This window comes from Dendropsophus ebraccatus, chromosome 9, assembly GCF_027789765.1.
Source record: "Dendropsophus ebraccatus isolate aDenEbr1 chromosome 9, aDenEbr1.pat, whole genome shotgun sequence".
NCBI classification, from domain to species: Eukaryota; Metazoa; Chordata; class Amphibia; order Anura; family Hylidae; genus Dendropsophus; species Dendropsophus ebraccatus.
The window spans coordinates 61,092,831-61,113,883 of NC_091462.1; the positions used below are offsets into that span (position 1 = coordinate 61,092,831).

At 40.9% G+C, this 21,053-nt stretch overlaps 1 protein-coding gene across 3 annotated transcripts in view; it reads right to left on the reverse strand.

Moving 5' to 3' along the window:
- Positions 1 to 20,303, reverse strand: part of PTH2R (parathyroid hormone 2 receptor) — a 264,780-nt gene extending 244,477 nt beyond the window's left edge. For 2 of the 3 annotated variants that reach the window (XM_069985314.1, XM_069985312.1), the window contains exon 1: positions 19,958 to 20,175. In XM_069985314.1, coding sequence (XP_069841415.1) covers positions 19,958 to 20,098 — 141 coding nt within the window. In that variant the 5' untranslated portion in view covers positions 20,099 to 20,175. The other variant, XM_069985313.1, reaches the window with a different exon arrangement.
- Between the last annotated feature and the right edge of the window lie 750 nt (positions 20,304 to 21,053).

Sequence of the window (21,053 nt, forward strand, 5' to 3'; positions counted from 1 at the left end):
CATTGCCCCCTTAATGCCCCCCCCCCCCAGTTTCCACAACAATGCCCACATTTTGTGATGAGACCCAATACCCTTTCAGTGGCACAGTGCACAGTATTGCCGTACTGCTGGACAAATAGCCTCTGTCCCCATTACCACATGATGTCTGCCATGTTGCTGTTATATAGCATCTAGATTAGCCTAGCTGAAGTTGGTTTCTAATTCAGTAGTTTTTTATTCAGAGGATTTTTATTTTCCTGTTTTAGCCATTATTCTTACAGAAAATGTAAACTATTCATAACCTGCTTGTAAGTGAGCTGCCCTGAGGGGATTGGTGATAAATATGGCCAAAAGGACCCCACGGTTGGCATAAAAATGGGCATCAAAGTAAAAACACAAAATTATGATTTAAAAATAAAATTGACTTTGGACCACTGATCTCACACTGATAATAAACAGGGAGGGGCCCCGCATGAAATTAAATGACGGTTTTCAACATTGAATTAGAAAGAAATGAAACATTTACAAACATTTTCACTGCAATTCATGAAGAGCTTGGTGTCACAGCCGTGTATAATGTTCATGAACATTATAAATACCCCACAGTAAGGCAGCCATTTGTATAGATGGCTGTATATATATATATATATATATATATATTTTTTTTTTTTTTTTTTTTTTTGGCGGGGGGGGGGGGGGGGGTGAGAGTGAGAGGCCCCAAACAAAATTGTCGCCCGGGGCCTCCACCAACCTTAATCCAGCCCTGGTTATAAGCATCACAATAGTCCCATTTTATTTATAATTTATTGCCAAAAAAAAGGATTTCATTTAAAAAAAATATATAACATTAGAGAATCTGCGTAAACCTGCATATGGTTGTGTTCAGACTGACCTATAAAATTGTATCATGTCGCTTTTACCATATAGTGCATTAGGTAGACACAGGAACCCCCCAAATGTTACCATATTGCATTCTTTTTTACGATTTCACCAATTTATATCTTCATAAATAATATATTTGGTATTCCTTTATACATGTTATGGTAAAATGAAAGACACCATTACACAGTACAACTATTCCTGTAAAAAACAACCCCTTACATGGCTTGTAGATGGAAAACTGAAAGTACTGGAGCTCTTAGAAGGGGAGGACGGAAAAACGAAAACACTAAGATCAAAATTTGCGCGGTCCACTGGGTCATTTTGGGCCTGGTCCTCAAAGGGTTAATATTGCTGAAATGCATTAATACTATTGTTATTTATCACCTATTATTGTAAAGGTAAAATTGAAGTATACAATGAACATAAAATTACCATTTTCTGAACACAGTGTTCAGTCTAACCTTCTGTTTGCAAATTTAATTATGACCTAATATGTAAACTCCAGATATCCAGGCAAGATACCGTAATTAGAATAGAAGCTAGAAGAAGAACGTTAATAATTGGAAAGTGACGCTGAATATTTTAACAACTTGGAATGAAAAACAACTTTTTAGCTATCATTTGTCTATAGTTCTTTGTTTAGAGAGAAGATACATAATGCACTGAGTTATTACAGCTGGCATGCCCATTATTTTACTTTTTCTTTACTTCCTATTTTGAAACTTTCATGACAACTAATTATCATTGATGTGTCCTATTTAGTTTTCTGCAGTTATTGTCTGTACATTTTGAACAGGTAAAAAATAAAAAGGGACAATAATTGCATCTCAAAACCATAGCTAATTAATGTCCTTGCCTTATGTGTGTGAAGAATTAAAGGGGTATTCTGACAAAAAATGCTGCAAAAGCCTATAGCATGGCTTGCCTGCCTGTTCCTGTTCTGAAACAGTCAAAAATTTGTTTCTATCGTTTGTTTGTTTGTTTGCATGATGCCTTGAGAAAGCGCCAGACAGGCGTGAAACATTTGTAGGTGGGGAGAGAGCGTCCTCTCGTATCCTGTAAAGCATGTTTGTATTCCAATAAAGGTGTAATTTATGGTGAGTGCCACTGAAGACTATCTTTCTTATGTACTGATCATTGTAACTGCTGCACAGCTGAGCGCCACCTACACCAAAGAGGGAGGTAGTGCTGACCGTACATACCACTATGCTGGGACCTGTAGTGCCGGTGATTCCTTAGATTTTGGCTATTTCTTTTAGGGTATGTTCACATGCTGGGGATTTCCTACAAAACATCTGAAGCAGATCTGCAACTGTTTGTTTTGGTACAGAAACAAGGCAACATTTTCTGCAACAAATCCGCAGCACTTCAGAAACGTTCTGTCAGGAACTTACCTGACCACGCTCCAGCGTCGTCTGCTCCGGCTGGAGCGCAGCGCCGCCCTCCTCGGCCGGGCCGGGTGACGTCACAGAGACCCGACGGCGTCCCTAGTAACCAGGGGAGCCGCGGGTCTCGCGTTAGTGTACGTCGCCCAGCCGAGCAGCTGAGTGCTGTTGAGCTCAGGCTGAGTGACGGATCTCTCTGCCACTCAGCCTGCAGCGCATCAGCTGCTATGCGTCTGGATTCAGGAGACCGGACCAATCAGCCTTTGGTCCGGGCTCCTGATCCAGTATAAGTGTTGTTAGTGCCAGCCTCTAATCGCTGGCTATTAGTTGTTTCTGATCCCAGCTCCCCAGTCCCTTGTATTCTGCTATATCCTTCCTCTTTTGCCTCGCCTGGATTCTGACCTTTTGCCTGTCCCCTGACTCTCCGTTTGGTTCTGATTTTGTACTGCGTTGCTCGTTTGGTTTCTGACTCGGCTAGTTGACTCCCCGCATTGTGTTTGTCTGTCTGTCCGTGTTTTATGTTCTGCACGTATACAGTATAGGGATTGTCTTCGTGGTTGTCCGCGACCGCCTAGGGTCGACCGAGGCAAGTAGGCAGGTGACAGTGGGTGGGGTAAGATCTAGGGCCCACTGTCGAGTGTCTTGTCTTCACCTGCCAGTCGTGACACGTTCTGCATATATTGTGGATTTGAAGCTGCAGATTATATCACTTAGTCATCATTAATATCTGCATCATCAAATACACAGCTTCGAATCTGCATTTAATCCTGAGTGTGAATGGACCTTAACTCAATAAGGAGTGAGCTTAGCATAAGATCTGCAGCAAAGAAAGGATTTTTTTTGTACCCTAAGGCTATTTTCACACAGTGTAACAAGGGCTCCTATTGCCAATTGTAAACCCACCCATAATCAGCCAGCCAGCAGCTGCTATTCATTCCCTGTCTGCTCCTTTACTTGAGGCACTGTTCAGCACCAGACAGCATGGTATAAACACACCTCATTCTTTCCCGAATATTCAAATTAAGTCTTATTTAAGTGAAAGTGAAAAGTGAAAACAAACAGATATAGTGTATATGTGTGTGTGTGTGTCTATGGCAGAGCTCTGTGGGTTAAAGAGAGGCGTTGACAGTAAAGGATAATGCGTCATCTCAGAAGGGAGAAAGCTGCTGAAATGCCAATTTCCCATGTACAAAAACTTTATTGATAAGGTGAGATTAGTTATTTCTTAATTTTTTTTAATTAACAGATAGTTGATGCTTCTAGTTAGCTAAATTAGCAAAATGTGCAAGTATACTATCTTGCATCTAAAGATCATTCCCCCCCCCCCCCCCCCCCTGCTATATGCCTTGGAGAGGAGGTTGGGGGTGGTTATAGGGTTTTAGGGTTAAATATGTTATTTTGTACCTGTTGTCAATATTTAATCTGATATACGTGAAATATTGGAAATAATTTTTCCGTTTAAATGATTTTACTGTATTGTATGAAGGAAAAATGTGAAAAGAAATAAAGAAAGCAAAAAAAATCCTTATAGTCAGAAATATTTGGTTCATAAAACATTTAGCATTGATGATTAAGAGTTACATATGGCTTAGTATAAAAACAAGACAACAACAAAATAGACAGGTAATTACTTCTCTGTATTAAGTTTCATTATATTCACAAAAACAGAAGAATTGCATACACAAGATCATCAACCACTGTTATTAGAAGTTGTTTTGTACGTGGAGCCTTAAACTGCTTAACTGCATTTAAAGCCCATATTACATGGATCATCATTAAAGCATCTATAGAAAGCTTGTAATAGAGATAAACATGATATGTAACTGCAAGCAGGTATCATCTAGGTAACCTATATTCCATTATTCCATTGTTAGAACTGTGTGTGATGCATGTAGCACTGATTATCACTTAGTTGTGTTATGTGTTGCATTATTAGTAAATGATTCAATGCATTGAATAGATGCGTGCAGTGTTACTTGATGCTAGTATTAAAGGCTATATACAGGGTGGAGAAACAGAAAGTCGGGCAGTGTATATGGCTGAGGCCACATAGAGTGATGAGGTGAAAGTTTCTCTGTTTCATGCTGCCTGAGGTTTTGTCAGAGTGAAATCCTGATCAGGATGCTCATAGAACATGTTAAGGGAATGCTCATCTGCAGTTGGGACATGCTCCATCACCTGCTATTTCATTTAGATAATCTTCCCAACAAGCAACTCATAAATACATTTCTGTCCCAGAAAAATCACAACCAATTACAGCTCAACTTTCGTTTCCAGAACTGGAATGTAATTGGTTGCTATCTGTCCAAGACATGAATGCATCCAATTTTTTCCAGGACAGATTAATAAATCTGGGCTACTTTTGAGTAAAAACTCAACAGTACAATGAGAAAAAAAGCATTTGGCTGCCACTAATATCGCAATAATCATGTCCCAAAAACTATGGATAGAAAGTGTAGGTGTTGTTATTTTCAACTATAGATTGGATACCTATATTTTCAACCACCTTTCTGGGGTTTCTCCACAACTCAATAACTGGTAAATCTGTAGTTTTATGGTCAGAAAAAGTGAAGCTCATCATGAAGGATGATGTTTCTGTGATCTTTGGGATTTTACCAATATTTTTAGATAGAGATTTCAGTTTGTCAGCTTTTTTTTAAATATTACCTTTCATCATAATTTTCCAGAGAAAGTGAAAAAAAAAACCCTGTTGAAATACAAAACAGGAAAGGAACTAAACCCTTTAAGGAGGTAGTGCACAGAATGTATACTTATCATCCCTCCGGTGACAATCACCACCGTTCCAATTTCCCACTGGCCGTGTCCCCGCCATCTTCGGCCGCCATCCTCACTTCGGGTGTAGTGAATGGGAAAGAAAAGGCTGCTGGTGCTCGTGCGCACCGGCAGCCTTTTCATTGGCTGAAGCACATCACATGGCTTCCAGCAAGTTCAGCCAATTAGGGCTGAGCAAGCTGGAAGCCATGTGATGCGCTCCAGCCAATGAAAAGACTGCTGGTGCGCATGTGCACCAGCAGCCTTTTCCTCTCCCATTCACTGCTGTGGAAGACAGCGAAGAGGAAGGAAACCATGACCGCCCCCTGCTGTGACGACATAGACCCAAGATGGCGCCCGGGAGAAGAGGATGGGTCAACAGTGTTTTGGTAGGGGGGGGGGGGGGGGACAGGGCCAGACAATGCAGATATTTGTACAAACATCCGAGCAGATCAGTATTTAGCCGAAAAAAACCCCACCAAGGCAGCATTCTGATAAGTGCCCCATTTGATCAAACAATCCTCTATAGCCCTTGCTCCATTCAACCTCCGTGCAATAGACAATTCCATGCTGTAGGTTAAATTGGTTATGGCTCTAATTTCCGCTATGCTATGTGCTCATGTGCTTATGGCAACTTCCTTGTTGCCATAAGCACATGAAGCAGAACTGTCAGATCTGCAATATGCATATCATCCATGTCCATGGATAATAGAGCTAAGCAGGGGCCCCAAGTCAGTAAGAACATCAATAGTTTTTCCAGAAATGGGCGTATATTAATCCAAAATGGTACTAATAATGGGCATTGCCACCAAATGTGCAGGAGATTTCCCAACCTCTCTCCCCACCGCAAACAAATGGACAACATGGTAAATTTTTGAGAGGCGGTACAATGTGAAGTACCATCTATCCAACAGCTTCCTTGATGCCTCCAGGTGGCCAATACAATGCAACACTTTAGAGATCAAGGTAAACATAGATTACCATCATATCTTCCTCATATCTTCTTCCTAGATCTTGTTTCCACTTAAAAGGGCAAAGAACTAAGGGTCCTATTATACCAACAGATTATCTGACAGATGTTTTTGAGTCAAAGCCAGGAACATACTATAAACAGAGAACAGGTCATAAAGGAAAGACTGAGGTTTCTGCTCTTTTCAAATCAGTTCCTGGCTTTGTATAAGAAAAAAACTCTCAGATAATCTGTTCTTGTAAAAGGGTTCTAAGTCTAGGCTATAAAGCTCTATAAGCCATGGTAAGCCCTTTAGGGAGTGGCTTGGGATTGTGAAAGTGAGCTTCATATTTTGTGCCATCCAGGTTACTTATAATATATCTACCTCCTTCAAGTCCCTTGAGAAAGGATTATGAAACATGCGTAGGGGTTCCAGTTCAGGATAATGGGTGAAATAATTATTTTTTCTACACATAGGGTTTGTAAAAAAGTATCAGCCATTATGCATGTGGCAATATATCATTGTGCCCAAGTGATTAGGAGTGATGATCTTTTCACATTGGTGAGATGTTTGTTTACAATTCAGGGGCATAGTACAATGTGATTCATGCAATGTGATTCATACCCCAAGGGTCAGTACTGGGTCCCCTTCTGTTTAACTTGTTTATTAACCCCTTCAAGACCAAGCCTATTTGCACCTAAAAGACCAGGCTTATTTTTCAAAATCTGACCTGTCTCACTTTATGCGCTTATAGCTCAGTGATGCTTTAACGTATGCTAGCGATTCTGAGATTGTTTTTTCGTCACATATGGCACTTTATATTAGTGGCAAAATTTACTCACTACTTTGTGTGTTTTTTGTGAAAAACATCAAAATATCATGAAAAATTTAAAAAAATTAGCATTTTATGAACTTTGAAATTCTCTGCTTCTAAAAAAAAAAGTATCACAAAAATTAGTTACTAAGTCACATTACCGATATGTCCTCTTTATTCTGGCTTCATTTCATAAACATATTTTACTTTTTTAGGGTGTTACGGGGTTTAGAAATTTATCAGCAAATTACCACATTTTCGTGAAAGTTTCCAAAACTGATTTTTTTAGGGACCAGTTCTTTTTTTAAGTTGATTTAGGAGGTTTGTATACTGGAAACCCCCATACGTGACCCCATTTTGGAAACTACACACCTTAAAGAATTAATCTAGCGGTAAAATGAGCATTGTAACCCTACAGGGGCTGGAGGAAAGTATTCACCATTAGGCCGTAAAAAAATGAAAAATTAAAATTTTCCAATAATATATACGTTTAGATTAAAGTTTCTCATTTTCAAAAGGAACAAGAGAGAAAAAGTACACCAAAATTTGTAACGCAGGTTCTCTTGAGTACTACGGTACCCCATATGTTGGCGTAAACCACTGTATGGGCACACAGCGGGGCTCAGAAGGAAGGGAATTAGCTTTTCCATTGCAGATTTTGCTGAAGAAGTTCCGAGCGCCAGGTGCATTTGCAGAGCCCCTGTAGTGTCAGCAGAGAGAAAAAACCCCATAAATCACCACATTTTGGAAAGTACACCCCTCAAAGAATTCATTTTGGGGTGTGGTGAGCATTTTGGCCCCACAGGTATTAGAGGAAAGTATTCAAAAGTAGACAGTAAAAAAGAAAAACTCAAATTTTTCCAATAATATGTTCCTTTAGTTTGAAATTTCTCAGTTTCACGAGGAACAAGAGAACAAAAGTACCCCAAAATTTCTAAAGCAGGTTCTCCTGAGTAAAAATGTACCCCATATGTCGGTATAAACCACTGTATGGGCACACAGCAGGGCTCAGAAGGAAAGGAGCACCAATTAGCTTTTTCAATGCAGATTTTGTTGAAGAAGTTTCTGAGCACCAGGTGCGTTTGCAGTGCCCCTGTAGTGCCAGCGGAGAAAAATCTCACCATAAGTAACCCCATTTTGGAAAGTGCACCCCTCAAAGAATTCATTTTGGGGTGTGGTGAGCATTTTGACCCCACAGGTATTAGAGGAAAGTTCAAAAGTAGACAGTAAAAATGAAAAACTCGAATTTTTCCAATAATATGTTCCTTTAGTTTGAAATTTCTCAATTTCCCGAGGAACAGGAGAGAAAATTCACCCAAAATCTGTAACACAGGTTCTCCTGAGTAGAACGGTACCCCATATGTGGGCATAAACCATTGTATTGGCACACAGCCGGGCTCAGAAGGGAAGGAGCGCCAATTAGCATTTTCCGTGCAGATTTTTCTGAAGAAGTTTCTGAGCACCAGGTGCGTTTGCAGAGCCCCTGTAATGTCTACAGAATAGAACCCCCCCAAAAGTCACCCCATTCCGGAAAGTACACCCCTCAAAGAATTCATCTTGGGGTAGGATGAGCATTTTGGCCCCACAGGTATTAGAGGAAAGTATTCAAAATTGGCCAGTAAAAATGAAAAACTTGAATTTTTCCAATAATATGTTGGTTTAGTTTGGAATTTCTAAATTTCACGAGGAACAGGAGAAAAAATGTACCATAAAAATCTGTAACGCAGGTTCTCCTGAGTACAACGGTATCCCATATGTGGGCATAAACCACTGTATGGGCACACAGCAGGGCTCAGAAGGGAAGGAGCGCCAATTTGCTGGAGAAAAACCGCAGCTAGTAATAGTTATAAGAATAGCACAGTTACTAAAATAAAATAAAAAAATTAGATTAAAGGTAATGTGGGGTGGTTACGGACAGTCTGGGGTGGTTCCGGGTAATCTGGAGGTGGTTACGGGCAGTCTGAGGTGGTTACGGGTAATCTGGGGTGGTTACGGGTAATCTGGGGTGGTTACGGGTATTCTGGGGTGGTTACGGGTATTCTGGGGTGGATACGGTCAACATGGGGTGGTCACGGGCAACCTGCTGTGGTTAAAGGGGATAACAGGGGATAAAAAGTGCTAGGGAGCACATGGCACAAGCGATCAGCGGTATATAGTATATACCACTGATCGCTTGTACCGGGACCCCACAGGGGTTCCTCGATCACTGCCCCAAGCTCTCTGCTACCTCCGGTGGCGGAGAGCATGGGGCTTTCCTTCATTTTCACTTTAAATCACTGTGAACAGACATTAGTCTGTTCACAGTGATGGCGGCGGCCATCTTGGATCTGATGGCCGCCGCGGGGAGGGGGGTTAGTTACCGGGGCACTAGGGGGGCTGATCTGGGGTCTGATTTTACTTATTTCATCTCCCCCCACCTTGGGTTCACGGTGGGGGGAGATGAAATACAGAGGTGGCGCAGGCCCATTGGTGAACGCCGTTTCGGCGGTCACTAACGGGTTAATGGGAGTCAGCTGCGGGATCGCAGCTGATTCTCATTACCTCCGGTGCTTCACTCAGATGAGAGCGGGATCGCTATCCCGCTCTCATCATAAAGCCCCCTGAAGTCAGGAACGTATATATACATTCCTACTGCACGGGGCATGTGCAATAGGAACGTATATATACAGATTGCTGACGTGAAGGCGTTAATGATGTTGAGAATGGAATTAACAGCAATGTTTCTATCTTTGCAAATGACACCAAGCTTTGTAGTACAGTACAGTCTATGGAGGATGTGCAGATGTTACAGGATGACTTAGACACACTGAGTGTTTGGGCGTCAACTTGGCAAATGAGGTTCAATGTGGATTAATGTAAAGTTATGCACCTGGGTACTAATAACCCACATGCATCATATGTCCTGGGGAGTTACTCTGGGAGAGTCACTAATGGAGAAGGATCTGGGTGATAATAGACTGTAGAACAGCACACAATGTCAGTCAGCTGCTTCTAAGGCCAGCAGGATATTGTCATGCATTAAAACAGGCATGGACTCTCGGGACAGGGATATAATATTACCGCTTTATAAAGCTTTGGTGCGGCTTCATCTGGAGTATGCTGTCCAGTTTTGGAACCCAATTTATAAAAAGGACGTCCTAGAGCTGGAGAGGGTACAAAGACGGGCAACTAAACTAATAAGGGGAATGGAGCATCTTAGATATGAGGAGAGATTAAAAGAATTACATTTGTTTAGTCTGGAGATGAGACGTTTAAGGGGAGATATGATTAACTTATTTAAATATATAAATGGCCCCTACAAGAAATATGGGGAAAAGATGTTCCAGGGAAAAGCTCTCAAAGGACAAGGGGGCACTATCTCCGCCTCGATAAAAAAAGGTTCAATCTCCGGAGTCGAAAACCCAAATAAGGTATAGCCCCCTCTGACCATTTAAATGGGAAATAAGAGTTGTAATCGGCCTTTGGTACTCTGTGGTATGCCCATATCTAATATTAACCCCTTAAGGTCAAAGGCAATTTTCGTTTTTGCGCTTTTGCTCTTTCCATTTTATGTTTAAAAGTCCATAGCGCTTGCATTTTTCACCTAGAGATGTATATGAGCACTTATTTTTTGCGAAACCAATTGTACTTTTTTAAAACAGGCATTATTTTTCCATAAAATATGCTGCAAAAAAAATCATTTGCGCTGTCAAATTGAAAAAAAAAAAGAAATTAGTTTTGATTTCGGGGAGTTTTGCAATTACGCCATTCGCCTATAGTAAAATTGACTTGTTATGCATGTTCCTCAATTTGTTATGATTACAACGATATGTAACATGTATAACTTATATTGTATCTGATGGCTTTTAAAAAATTCAAACCATTGTTAACAAATATATGTTCCTTAAAATCGCTCCATTTCCAGGCTTATAGCTTTTATCCTTTGGTCTATGGGTCTGTGTCAAGTGTCATTTTTTGCACCATGATGTGTTCTTTCTATCGATACCTTGATTGCACATATATGACTTTTTGATCACTTTTTATCACATTTTTTCTTGATTTGATGCGACCAAAATGCGCAATTTTGCACTTTGGAATTTTGTTTGCGCTAATGCTGTTTACCATGCGAGATCAGGAATGTGATAATTTAATAGTTCGGGCGATTACGTGCGCGGCGATACCAAATATGTTTATTTATTTGTTTATTTATTAATTTATATTTATAAAATGGGGAAAGGGGGGTGATTTGGCCTGTTACTGTATTAGGGGAGGGGATTTTTTATTAATAAAAACACTTTTTTACATGAACTAGCACTGATCTCTCATAGAAAGGGGACCCCTCTCTGAACACCCCCCGCGGCACCATGACATACCAGATACGTCATGGGTCGCTAAGGGTAAAGACTTGGACGGGTTGACCTTGTAGTAACTAGCTTTACCAAAGTCCTCTAAGATCTCTGTGGGCCTCTGCAATGATTACTCGAGGAGAGTGATAGAATAATATCATCAACGAATAAGCTGATTCTGTGATCATGCTTATCAGTTATAATTCCTTTAATACCCTCTGCCTCCCTAATTTTCTGTGCAAGGGGCTCTATCCCTAGGGCAAAAATGGTCAGGGATAACAGCAGCCCTATGTGGTCCTGTTTGTAATATTAAACAAATAATACAGTGTCCTTGATGAATATGTGTGAGCTAAAGGAGCAGTATATCATGCCATGATGGCTCGTAACAGTGAACAGTTTATACAAAATCTGTCCACCACAGGGCAGAGACACCACCGATGAACTCTGTTCTAATGGAGTTGCATCATAGAGGGGGAGGGAGTCTCCTGCCACTTGGGGGCAGACCGCTCCACCTCCATGCTTCAGGCTGGGCCACTGATCGGGAATAGATCAGCGCTGTGCACAGGAACCGGGCTGAGGTTAAAAAAAGGACTGCGGCACTGGCATCCCCGAATCTAGCCAATATCGCTACGTGTAATGAAGACAACATTCAGATGAAGAGCTAATCATCGGCTGATTGTTGTCTTTTGGCGAGTTTAAAGACCATGTAATGCTGTCCCGTCCGCCAAAACGGCATTGCTTCACTATTAGGTAGCATGGCCAAAGACTAATAATGGTGTGCATAAAATAATAAAGCTATTTCTTACCTGCCCAGGCTCCCCTGTAGTCCTCCAGCCTTGTCTGTGGGATTCCCTAGTCACTGCAGCTGCAGCTCTCACTTCTGGCCCGTCTCTCTGAACTGATAGGCCGCTCAGCCAATCACTTGCCAAGACAGGACAGCATTGTGGCAAGTGATTGGTTGAGTGGCCCCTAACCTCATAGAAATCACCAGAAGTAAGAGCTGCATCTGCAGAGACCAGGGAATCCCACAGATGAGACCTGAGGTCACCTGGGAATGTGATCAGCAAAGTATATTTCTTTATTATTTTACAAGAAAGCAAGGGCTATGTAACACGGCCCTAACACTGTAGATTGATGGGAATGCTGTGACATGCTACTTACATATAAGGCTCATACAAGTGCAGATGGCACAGCATGAAAGTAACATATGCTCTATGTTTGCCTTCTGCATTTCTTTACCACTCATTGTTCCTTCCATTAGCAACCCACTTACTATCTTCCCACGGAATCCCTTACAAGATTTTTAACTTCTTAAATTACAACTGATATGTGCAAATGTGTGGAGATACTGTAGAAAACTACTGCAATAGTAAAGATAATGGTAGCCTAAAAGGACATTTGCATGTAAATTTTCTTCTAAGAACATTAGCCACTATTTGTTAAAAAGTTGTGTTTTTACATGTGATTTTTATTTGTGGTTATTGGAATGCCAGCAAGGTCAATGTTGGACAAAATCTAGTTTCTATGGCAACTAGGAAAAATCTCCACAATTCTCTTTGTGGGATATCACTAATGTCAGCAATACATTTACAATAGTGCTAGAAATGTACTTTCACAATTTTTGCAAGTCTTCATTAAAGAAAAAGTACGACAGATCATTTAACAGTTGCTAATAAACACTACTTGATATTTGGCACACATATACATTATAATTAGAGATAGGCAAAGAGAATACAGCTAAGCTGTGAAGTTTGCAAAAATTTGCTTAGTTGACAAAGAAATTTTTGCACGCTTCATTTTAAAAACTCGTAAAAAGTAATTATATGCTTACCTGTCCATGCTCCCCTAATGCCCTCTTATGTGGCCCTGTGCCTCCAGCCCACTTAGCCAGTTAATGACTGAGATAGGACAGCTTTGCGGACAGTGTTTGGCTGAGTGGGCTGCCACTCTTCAGACAAGAGTGACAACATGCTCAGCCAATCACTGGCTACAGCGCTGTAAGGTACTGATTGGCTGAGCAGGCTTTTACTCTCATCTCTGAAGGGACTGCCCTTTGGAGGCAGTCAGTGACAGGGGTAGCTCCAGGACCAGTGACTGGCTGAGCAGGCTCTGGAGAGTGACAGCCTGCTCAGCCGATCACTGGGCATGGAGTTGTTCTGTCTCAGTCAGTACCTGGATAAGCAGGCTGGAGGCACAGGAACACAGAAGAGGACACAGAGGAAGTGCAGACAAGTAGAGCACTAAAACAGATTAGCTGTTTTAGTGCATTTTGTTAAAGGGGTTATCTAGTGCTACAAAAACATGGCCACTTTTCCCCCTTCTGTTGTCTCCAGCTCAGGTGCAGTTCGCAATTAAGCTCCATTTACTTCAATGGAACTGAGTTTCAAAACCCCACCCAAACTGGAGACAACAGTAGAGGGAAAGTGGTCATGTTTTTGTAGCGCTGGATAACCCCTTTAAGAGTCAGTTCGCTTTTGTGAATTTTCAGCCAAAAAAAAAATGTGAACCTGGCGAACCAAATTTTTTAAAACTTCACTTAACTCCAATTATGTTGCCAGGAAGGTTGTATGGACAATGCAGATGTTTTTTTTCAGTGTACTTAAGTCCAGAGCGTGATTGGACAACCCCTCTGACATCCAGACCACACAGATTGCAGATTGGTAAGGAAGAAATATAAATTGTGAAGGAACTGTCACAAATAGCTTAACCGTCTGAAGCCCAGAACAAAGTCGGCAGGAGAAACAGATGGGTGTGGTGGAATTCAGTTAACACCGAAAAGAGTAAAATAGAGCAGTGTTCAGACAAGTGCAAGACAAAATACAATAAATGTACAAATTTGTGATCAACAGCGCATCCTCTGCCGTACTTTACAGACTGAGGATGGTGTGAAGCCTGAACAGGCATAGATGAACTCAGTAAAAGAGAACAGTATGGGCCTGGATGCATTTCTGAAGTAAGGGGTGCTTGACAGTCTCTTCATAAGAAAATATAGAACATAGTCATTCACAACTCCTAGGTATACAAAAGCAAGACAGACTTTATATAGTGTCTCAAAACTTACAGGAATAGAAAGGAAATATCTGACCTAACAATCTTTCTACTATTGGCTAGGTTTACAGCATTGTAGAAAGAAATGAGCAGTAAGAACACAGTTTTCCTTTCTGCCCACAGACATAGCCTATGAGACAAACAATGATTGCATTCCCTGAGGCAGAGTCATGCAACACAAGTGTAGCAGTGGGAGGATTCTATTAGAAATGTATAATTCAGCCCTTTCAAGGGATACCCTGTCCGTTCCCCTAACGAAGTCTGAACACAGTCAATCAAGAATAAGACAAAAACAAAGACTGGGGGGAAACTACAATAACCAGGCAAGACATGATGAACTGGTTCCCTTAAAACAGACTGAGCACTAGCCTTATCTTTTGCACATGCAACTATTCCCATGTGAATACCTCAGCTATCCGTAAACTTACTATTTTTTCAATGTGTATTATGATGGTATGCAGAACCTCATAACACACCTCAGCTGCTGCAGAACCTTATGATACACCTCAGCTGCTGCAGAACCTCAGAACACACCTCATCTGCTGCAGAACCTCATGATACACCCCATCTGCTGCAGAACATTATAACACACCTCAGCTGCTGCAGAACCTCATTAGACTCCTACTTTATAAAGAACCAGGCATTATATTTAAGCTGTAATTGTTGTACTACATGTTCCAGCACAGAGGGGCTGAGGATCCAGACAAGCTGTGCACTTCATTACTAACTAGTCTGCACAGCATGGCAGCCTGGTGCTCCACACTATTTAACAGTATAATGTGGTATATGGGAGTATAATGTATAGGGTATATGTCACAGCACATGTGGATGCATATGTACACTGTAGTATATTAGTGGAGGGGGTGGTATATAGTAGCACATGTGGATATACACTCACCGGCCACTTTATTAGGTGCAACTGTCCAACGTTACCACTTAATTTCTAATCAGCCAATCACATGCATTTAGGCATGTAGACATGGTCAAGACGATCTCCTGCAGTTCAATCCGAGCATCAGTATGGGGAAGAAAGGTGATTTGAGTGCCTTTGAACGTGGCATGGTTGTTGGTGCCAGAAGGGCTGGTCTGAGTATTTCAGAAACTGCTGATCTACTGGGATTTTCACACACAACCATCTCTAGGGTTTACAGAGAATGGTCCGAAAAAGAAAAAACATCCAGTGAGCTGCAGTTCTGTGGGCGGAAATGCCTTGTTGATGCCAGAGGTCAGAGGAGAATGTGCAGACTGGTTCGAGCTGATAGAAAGGCAACAGTGACTCAAATTGCCAACCGTTACAACCAAGGTAGGCAGAAGAGCATCTCTGAACGCACAGTACGTCGAACTTTGAGGCAGATGGGCTACAGCAGCAGAAGACCACACCGAGTGCCACCACCGAGTGCCACTCCTTTCAGCTAAGAACAGGAAACTGAGGCTACAATTTGCACAAGCTCATCGAAATTGGACAGTAGAAGATTGAAAAAACGTTGCCTGGTCTGATGAGTCTCGATTTCTGCTGCGACATTCGGATGGTAGGGTCAGAATTTGGCGTCAACAACATGAAAGCATGGATCCATCCTGCCTTGTATCAACGGTTCAGGCTGGTGGTGGTGGTGTCATGGTGTGGGGAATATTTTCTTGGCACTCTTTGGGCCCCTTGGTACCAATTGAGCATCGTTGCAACGCCACAGCCTACCTTAGTATTGTTGCTGACCATGTCCATCCCTTTATGACCACAATGTACCCAACATCTGATGGCTACTTTCAGCAGGATAATGCGCCATGTCATAAAGCTAGAATCATCTCAGACTGGTTTCTTGAACATGACAATGAGTTCACTGTACTCAAATGGCCTCCACAGTCACCAGATCTCAATCCAATAGAGCATCTTTGGGATGTGGTGGAACGGGAGATTCGCATCATGGATGTGCAGCCGACAAATCTGCGACAACTGTGTGATGCCATCATGTCAATATGGACCAAAATCTCTGAGGAATGCTTCCAGCACCTTGTTGAATCTATGCCACGAAGAATTGAGGCAGTTCTGAAGGCAAAAGGGGGTCCAACCCGTTACTAGCATGGTAACCTAATAAAGTACCTAATAAAGTGGCCGATGAGTGTATATGTACACTGGGGGCCCATGCTATGTACCACCTTCACCACTATGCCCCAGCTTACATATATATCCACATGTGCTGCCATATATACCACCCCCACCACTATGCCCCAGACTGGGGTATACACTGAGCATAATAGTGGAGGAAGGAACAGGAGTCCAGCACAGGCAGATGGAGGAGGAGCACTCACTGACAGGATACAAGGCTGCTCTGGTGCTGGAGGAGCCTCTGCTGCTATGAGCAGTCTGCACATCAGCCAGGATCAGGAGCTCTGACTGAGCTCCCTCACCCACACGGAGCACAACACAGCTGTAATCCCTGACCTACAGGCCTGGCTCTGGCATACACCTGGCTGGATCCCTCCAGACAGTCACCCGGCCCTAACCTACAATCACCGCCCTCAGCCTCCCCCCCTTGCCCTGATTACAATACTCACTAGGAGGGACCAAGTGTGGAGCCGCTGTGGCCGTCTGTTCAGGCTCTTACCCAATCCTCAGGGTGACGTCACACATAACAGTTCCTGGGGAGGGCAGTATGGGGCCGGCCAGGGTATGAGCACTCTTAGGGCGCTGGGACTGCTGTCATTTTAGTGAAGTTACACTTCACTAAAATGACAGTGTCAAGGAAGATTCTGACGCCCCATGCAGGATCACAGGAGCTGCCGCCTGAGGCGGAAGCCTCACTCCGCCTCATGGCAGAAGCGGCCCTGCTTCTGATTCATCCGTGCGCACCTGCATGCCAATTCCCCGCTGCACACAATGGAGCATGCTGACATGGCGCCGCTAGCAATTCCGGACGGAGTGTATACTATGGGGGAGATTTATCAAACATGGTGTAAAGTGAAACTGGCTTAGTTGCCCCTAGCAACCAATCAGATTCCACCTTTCATTCCTCACAGACTCTTTGGAAAATGAAAGGTGGAATCTGATTGGTTGCTAGGGGCAACTGAGCCAGTTTCACTTTACACCATGTTTGATAAATCTCTCTCTATGTACAGTATATACACTTCGGCCTGGATTCCCTTAGCCTGCAGCACAATGTAGGTTAAGTACCCCACCTCGGTGACATTGTCCACCAATGGAAAAAAAAAACAGAAAAGAAAGAAATATCGTTTTTATAACAAAAAGAAGATGAACAACTTTTATAAATGTACTTCTGTAATGTGTAGCATGCAATCTTGTTGATGGTGCAACTATTTAAAAGGGAGTGACAGTATCACTTTAAGAAAGACACACTTATGTTACATTCCTGTGAATATCTATTCACATTTTGGGGAATTGATTAACGTAATGAAATACAGAGCATGTCTATTGATGTATATTCTAATGCAATTGTCCAGTACTTGCATCCAGCAAATAGTTAATACATGACCTCTGAAGAAGAAAAGAATAGTTGTTCCAAGGTTGACACATTAACACATGTGAATGAATCAGCTATCTTTTATGCTTTGGTATTTCTTTCGCTTATCCATTTCAACTGTTTTTCACTATAAAAGTCGAATCCATTAAATTTGCCTCCAATTTCAATTATAATGCACAGATCAATTAATCAGCCTGACACATTTCATCACATAACTGCACCCAAACAATGAGTCCAGTGAGTCCAGCTTCCTTTATAAAGCCATTCCTTCATGCAAGCTAAATTACAGTACACAGAATCTCTGTGGGTATACAGTATAAATGGATGAGACTATAGATAACATACAACATAGATTACAGGGTTCAAATGGAATTTTAAATAACCATGAACATTTTCTGCAGAACAATCAGATTTTATGTAGTAAAACTGCATACATTATTTTCTTTTGCTGATTTTCATAACTTCAGCCCTACAGTTGTTCAATATTTAGCAAAGTGATGACCTTTGGCATAAGCAGGTATTCTACATAGGCAGATTTAAACTTGTTAATACAATGTTATTTTTAAGAAAGTTAAGTCAATCCACACTGGGTAGAAGCCAACAATCCTAAATTTGAAAAGGATCTCCCTAACTCCAAAACACCACAAATCATCAGTATGGCAGTTTCAGTGCTTAACTTTAATGCTAAAAGTATACTGTAGGTGAACAATCCATGGGTTCAAAGTAAGAACCTTAGCTCCAGCTGAAACCTCATCTGACTGCAAGGGACAGCATTTTGACAGCTATATAATCATGTATATTTTTTTGCCTTAAAGTGTTAAAAAACACTTCTGACATTTCATAGTGGGGGGTCTGGGTGCTGATCACTAGTATGAAAGGTCAGAGGCACACAGATTCATGCGCTCTGCCCCTTCATTCACATTCTAAACTGCTATAATAAGTGCTCTACGGAATTATAATGGAAGTCTAATGGACTTCTGCCAATTTCATATACAGAAAGTCCTATAGACTTCCATTATAACCATAGACCAGTCGCTAAAGCTGTTAAGTGAGGAGATGAAGGAGCACAGCACATTCACCCATGTGCTTCTGCCCCTTCATAATAGTGATCAGCGTCGGTTTTGGCACCCAAACTCCCACAGATGCAAATGTCTTACATGTCACTATAACACGTAAAAAGTTTATTGAAATGATACGTACACTTTAAGAAGCAAAACAGCTAAAAGATATTCTTTGGCTGAGAGTGAAACCTTTATTTCTCAGGACATATTAGGGATGGCCCCTTATACAATATATCTGAGTATTAAAGATAACTAAATTTTGCCTTTACTAAATTTGTACATTGTAAATATGTTGTCTATCAATGGCCTTTTATTGCGCACAATATTATAACATATTAGAACAATGTTATAGACTTACTTGTTCACACAGTCTACAAATGGTATGTCTTAAAGTGTTACTGTCACCATGTGTCAAAAGTTAGGATAAGTAAAGGCCTTAGTGCTAAGACCCCTCTGATTATTATTATTATTATTATTATTATTATTATTATTATTAATTTATTTAGAGCCAGGTTACTCCAGGTTACACAGGATTTGACTCATTAAAGATAGGCTCCATTATAAGTCTACAAAGCCTGTCTTTTGCAAAGAGTTAAATCAGGAGGCTAGCTGGGAAGCAAAGCATGAAGCAGCTTTTAGCATTGAGTTGCAAACTTTTGACATGTCTGTGCAACATAGCAAAAGTTAATTTTGATGAAAGTAACACTTAAACCTAACATTGAAATGTTACAGTGAGTACACTTCCACTACAAATAAGTAAACAGTACCAGTATGGTAGAAATTTATAATCTGCAGAATTAAGGGAAAAAGTAACAGTAATTGAAAGATCATGACTATTTTACTGTAATAGTTTAAAAAATGTACAGTACAGTTGGAAAGCATTCTATTCACAGCACATTGGCTCCCCCTAGAGTCATTCATTAGAATAGTTTGTCAATGAAATGGACATATTACTCCTGTCACTCTTTCACACACACTGCTAATTCATAAAAGAAAAACATATATCATGCGCATGTGCACATATATCGTAAACATGTAATAAATATTCAATCTCCTTAATTTAACAGACTGCAAGAATCAATGTCAGTAACTGTATAATATCTCACAAAATAACTCAATTCTAAAAAACAAATTAAAGAGAAACATTATAGTCAGTGACCAATAATTCTTTCATAATTGTTTCACGCTACGCAACATGCACACTATTGCAATATGCAACACTATTTCTAATAAAAAATAGAAATATCAAATTAGAAGTGTATTCTTACCTGAGCTTTAACAAGAAATTCTTTTAATGCAACCACCATCCCCAGCATAAAATAGCTCCAATATGTAGCCATCATCAGTATGCTGAAAATGTATTTCCTCCAGATTTCACAAAAATCACAATATAAAAAGAGAGTTAACATTCCATACTTCAGAAATTTTACACTCTCTGTGTAGACCCATACAAGTCCAATGTGGTTTTAGCAATCACAATCCTTTAGAAGAGATTACCTCCCAACTTTATCTGGCATGGATGAAACCATGTAGTAGTTGAGTCCTGGAGCCCTCCTCTTTGCTGATAGCAATGCTTTTCCTTTCCTCCCTGGGCATGTTTCAGCTCAGTAATAATAGCTAATGCATCTGCAAACACCAGCAGATCAAGAAGGCGGTATAATTGAGAAAGCTTCTGTAGTACAGCTCTTCCTTTGCTCGCAGCCTAATAAATACTGTGGAAGTTCCGCTGCCGCCCTTTACTACACAAGACGGAGCTGTTTCTGCAGTAGATTCCTCTCTGTGAGCATTGAGGATAACAAACTGCATAATGGCTCTATGTTATCCTGTGATCTCATAGCCTAACAACCATGATCTGGTATCCTGATTATTTTATAGCTGGAGAATGCACATCCCTAAAAGCAAAATATTAATATTAAGGCTATGTTCACATGCTGTATAAACAACAGCCGTTGTTTTGAGTGTCTATAACGGCTGTGAAGCGTGTTCCTAAGGCTAAAATTGCAATATAAGCCATGGGAACATTATTTTAGCTGTATGAACAACAATCATTGTTTGCATTGACTTTAATGCAAATTATTTCATTTTTAAAAGAACGGCAATTGTGTAAATTGAAAACAGTGTCCGTTCTTCTCATAATAAGTATGTTGTGTGAACATAGCCTAAAAGTGCAGAATGTAAGGCTATGTTCACACAACGTTCATGAACATTATTTATAAACATTAATTTGCCTAAAAAAAGACCTTGTGTGAACATAGCCTTAAAGTATTGCACTTACTCAATTAATCCCTTTGGAATCCATTTTATTCAGAGAAAAATGAAGATAAGGGAAAGGTAGAATAAATATTAATCAATATTACTTCATTA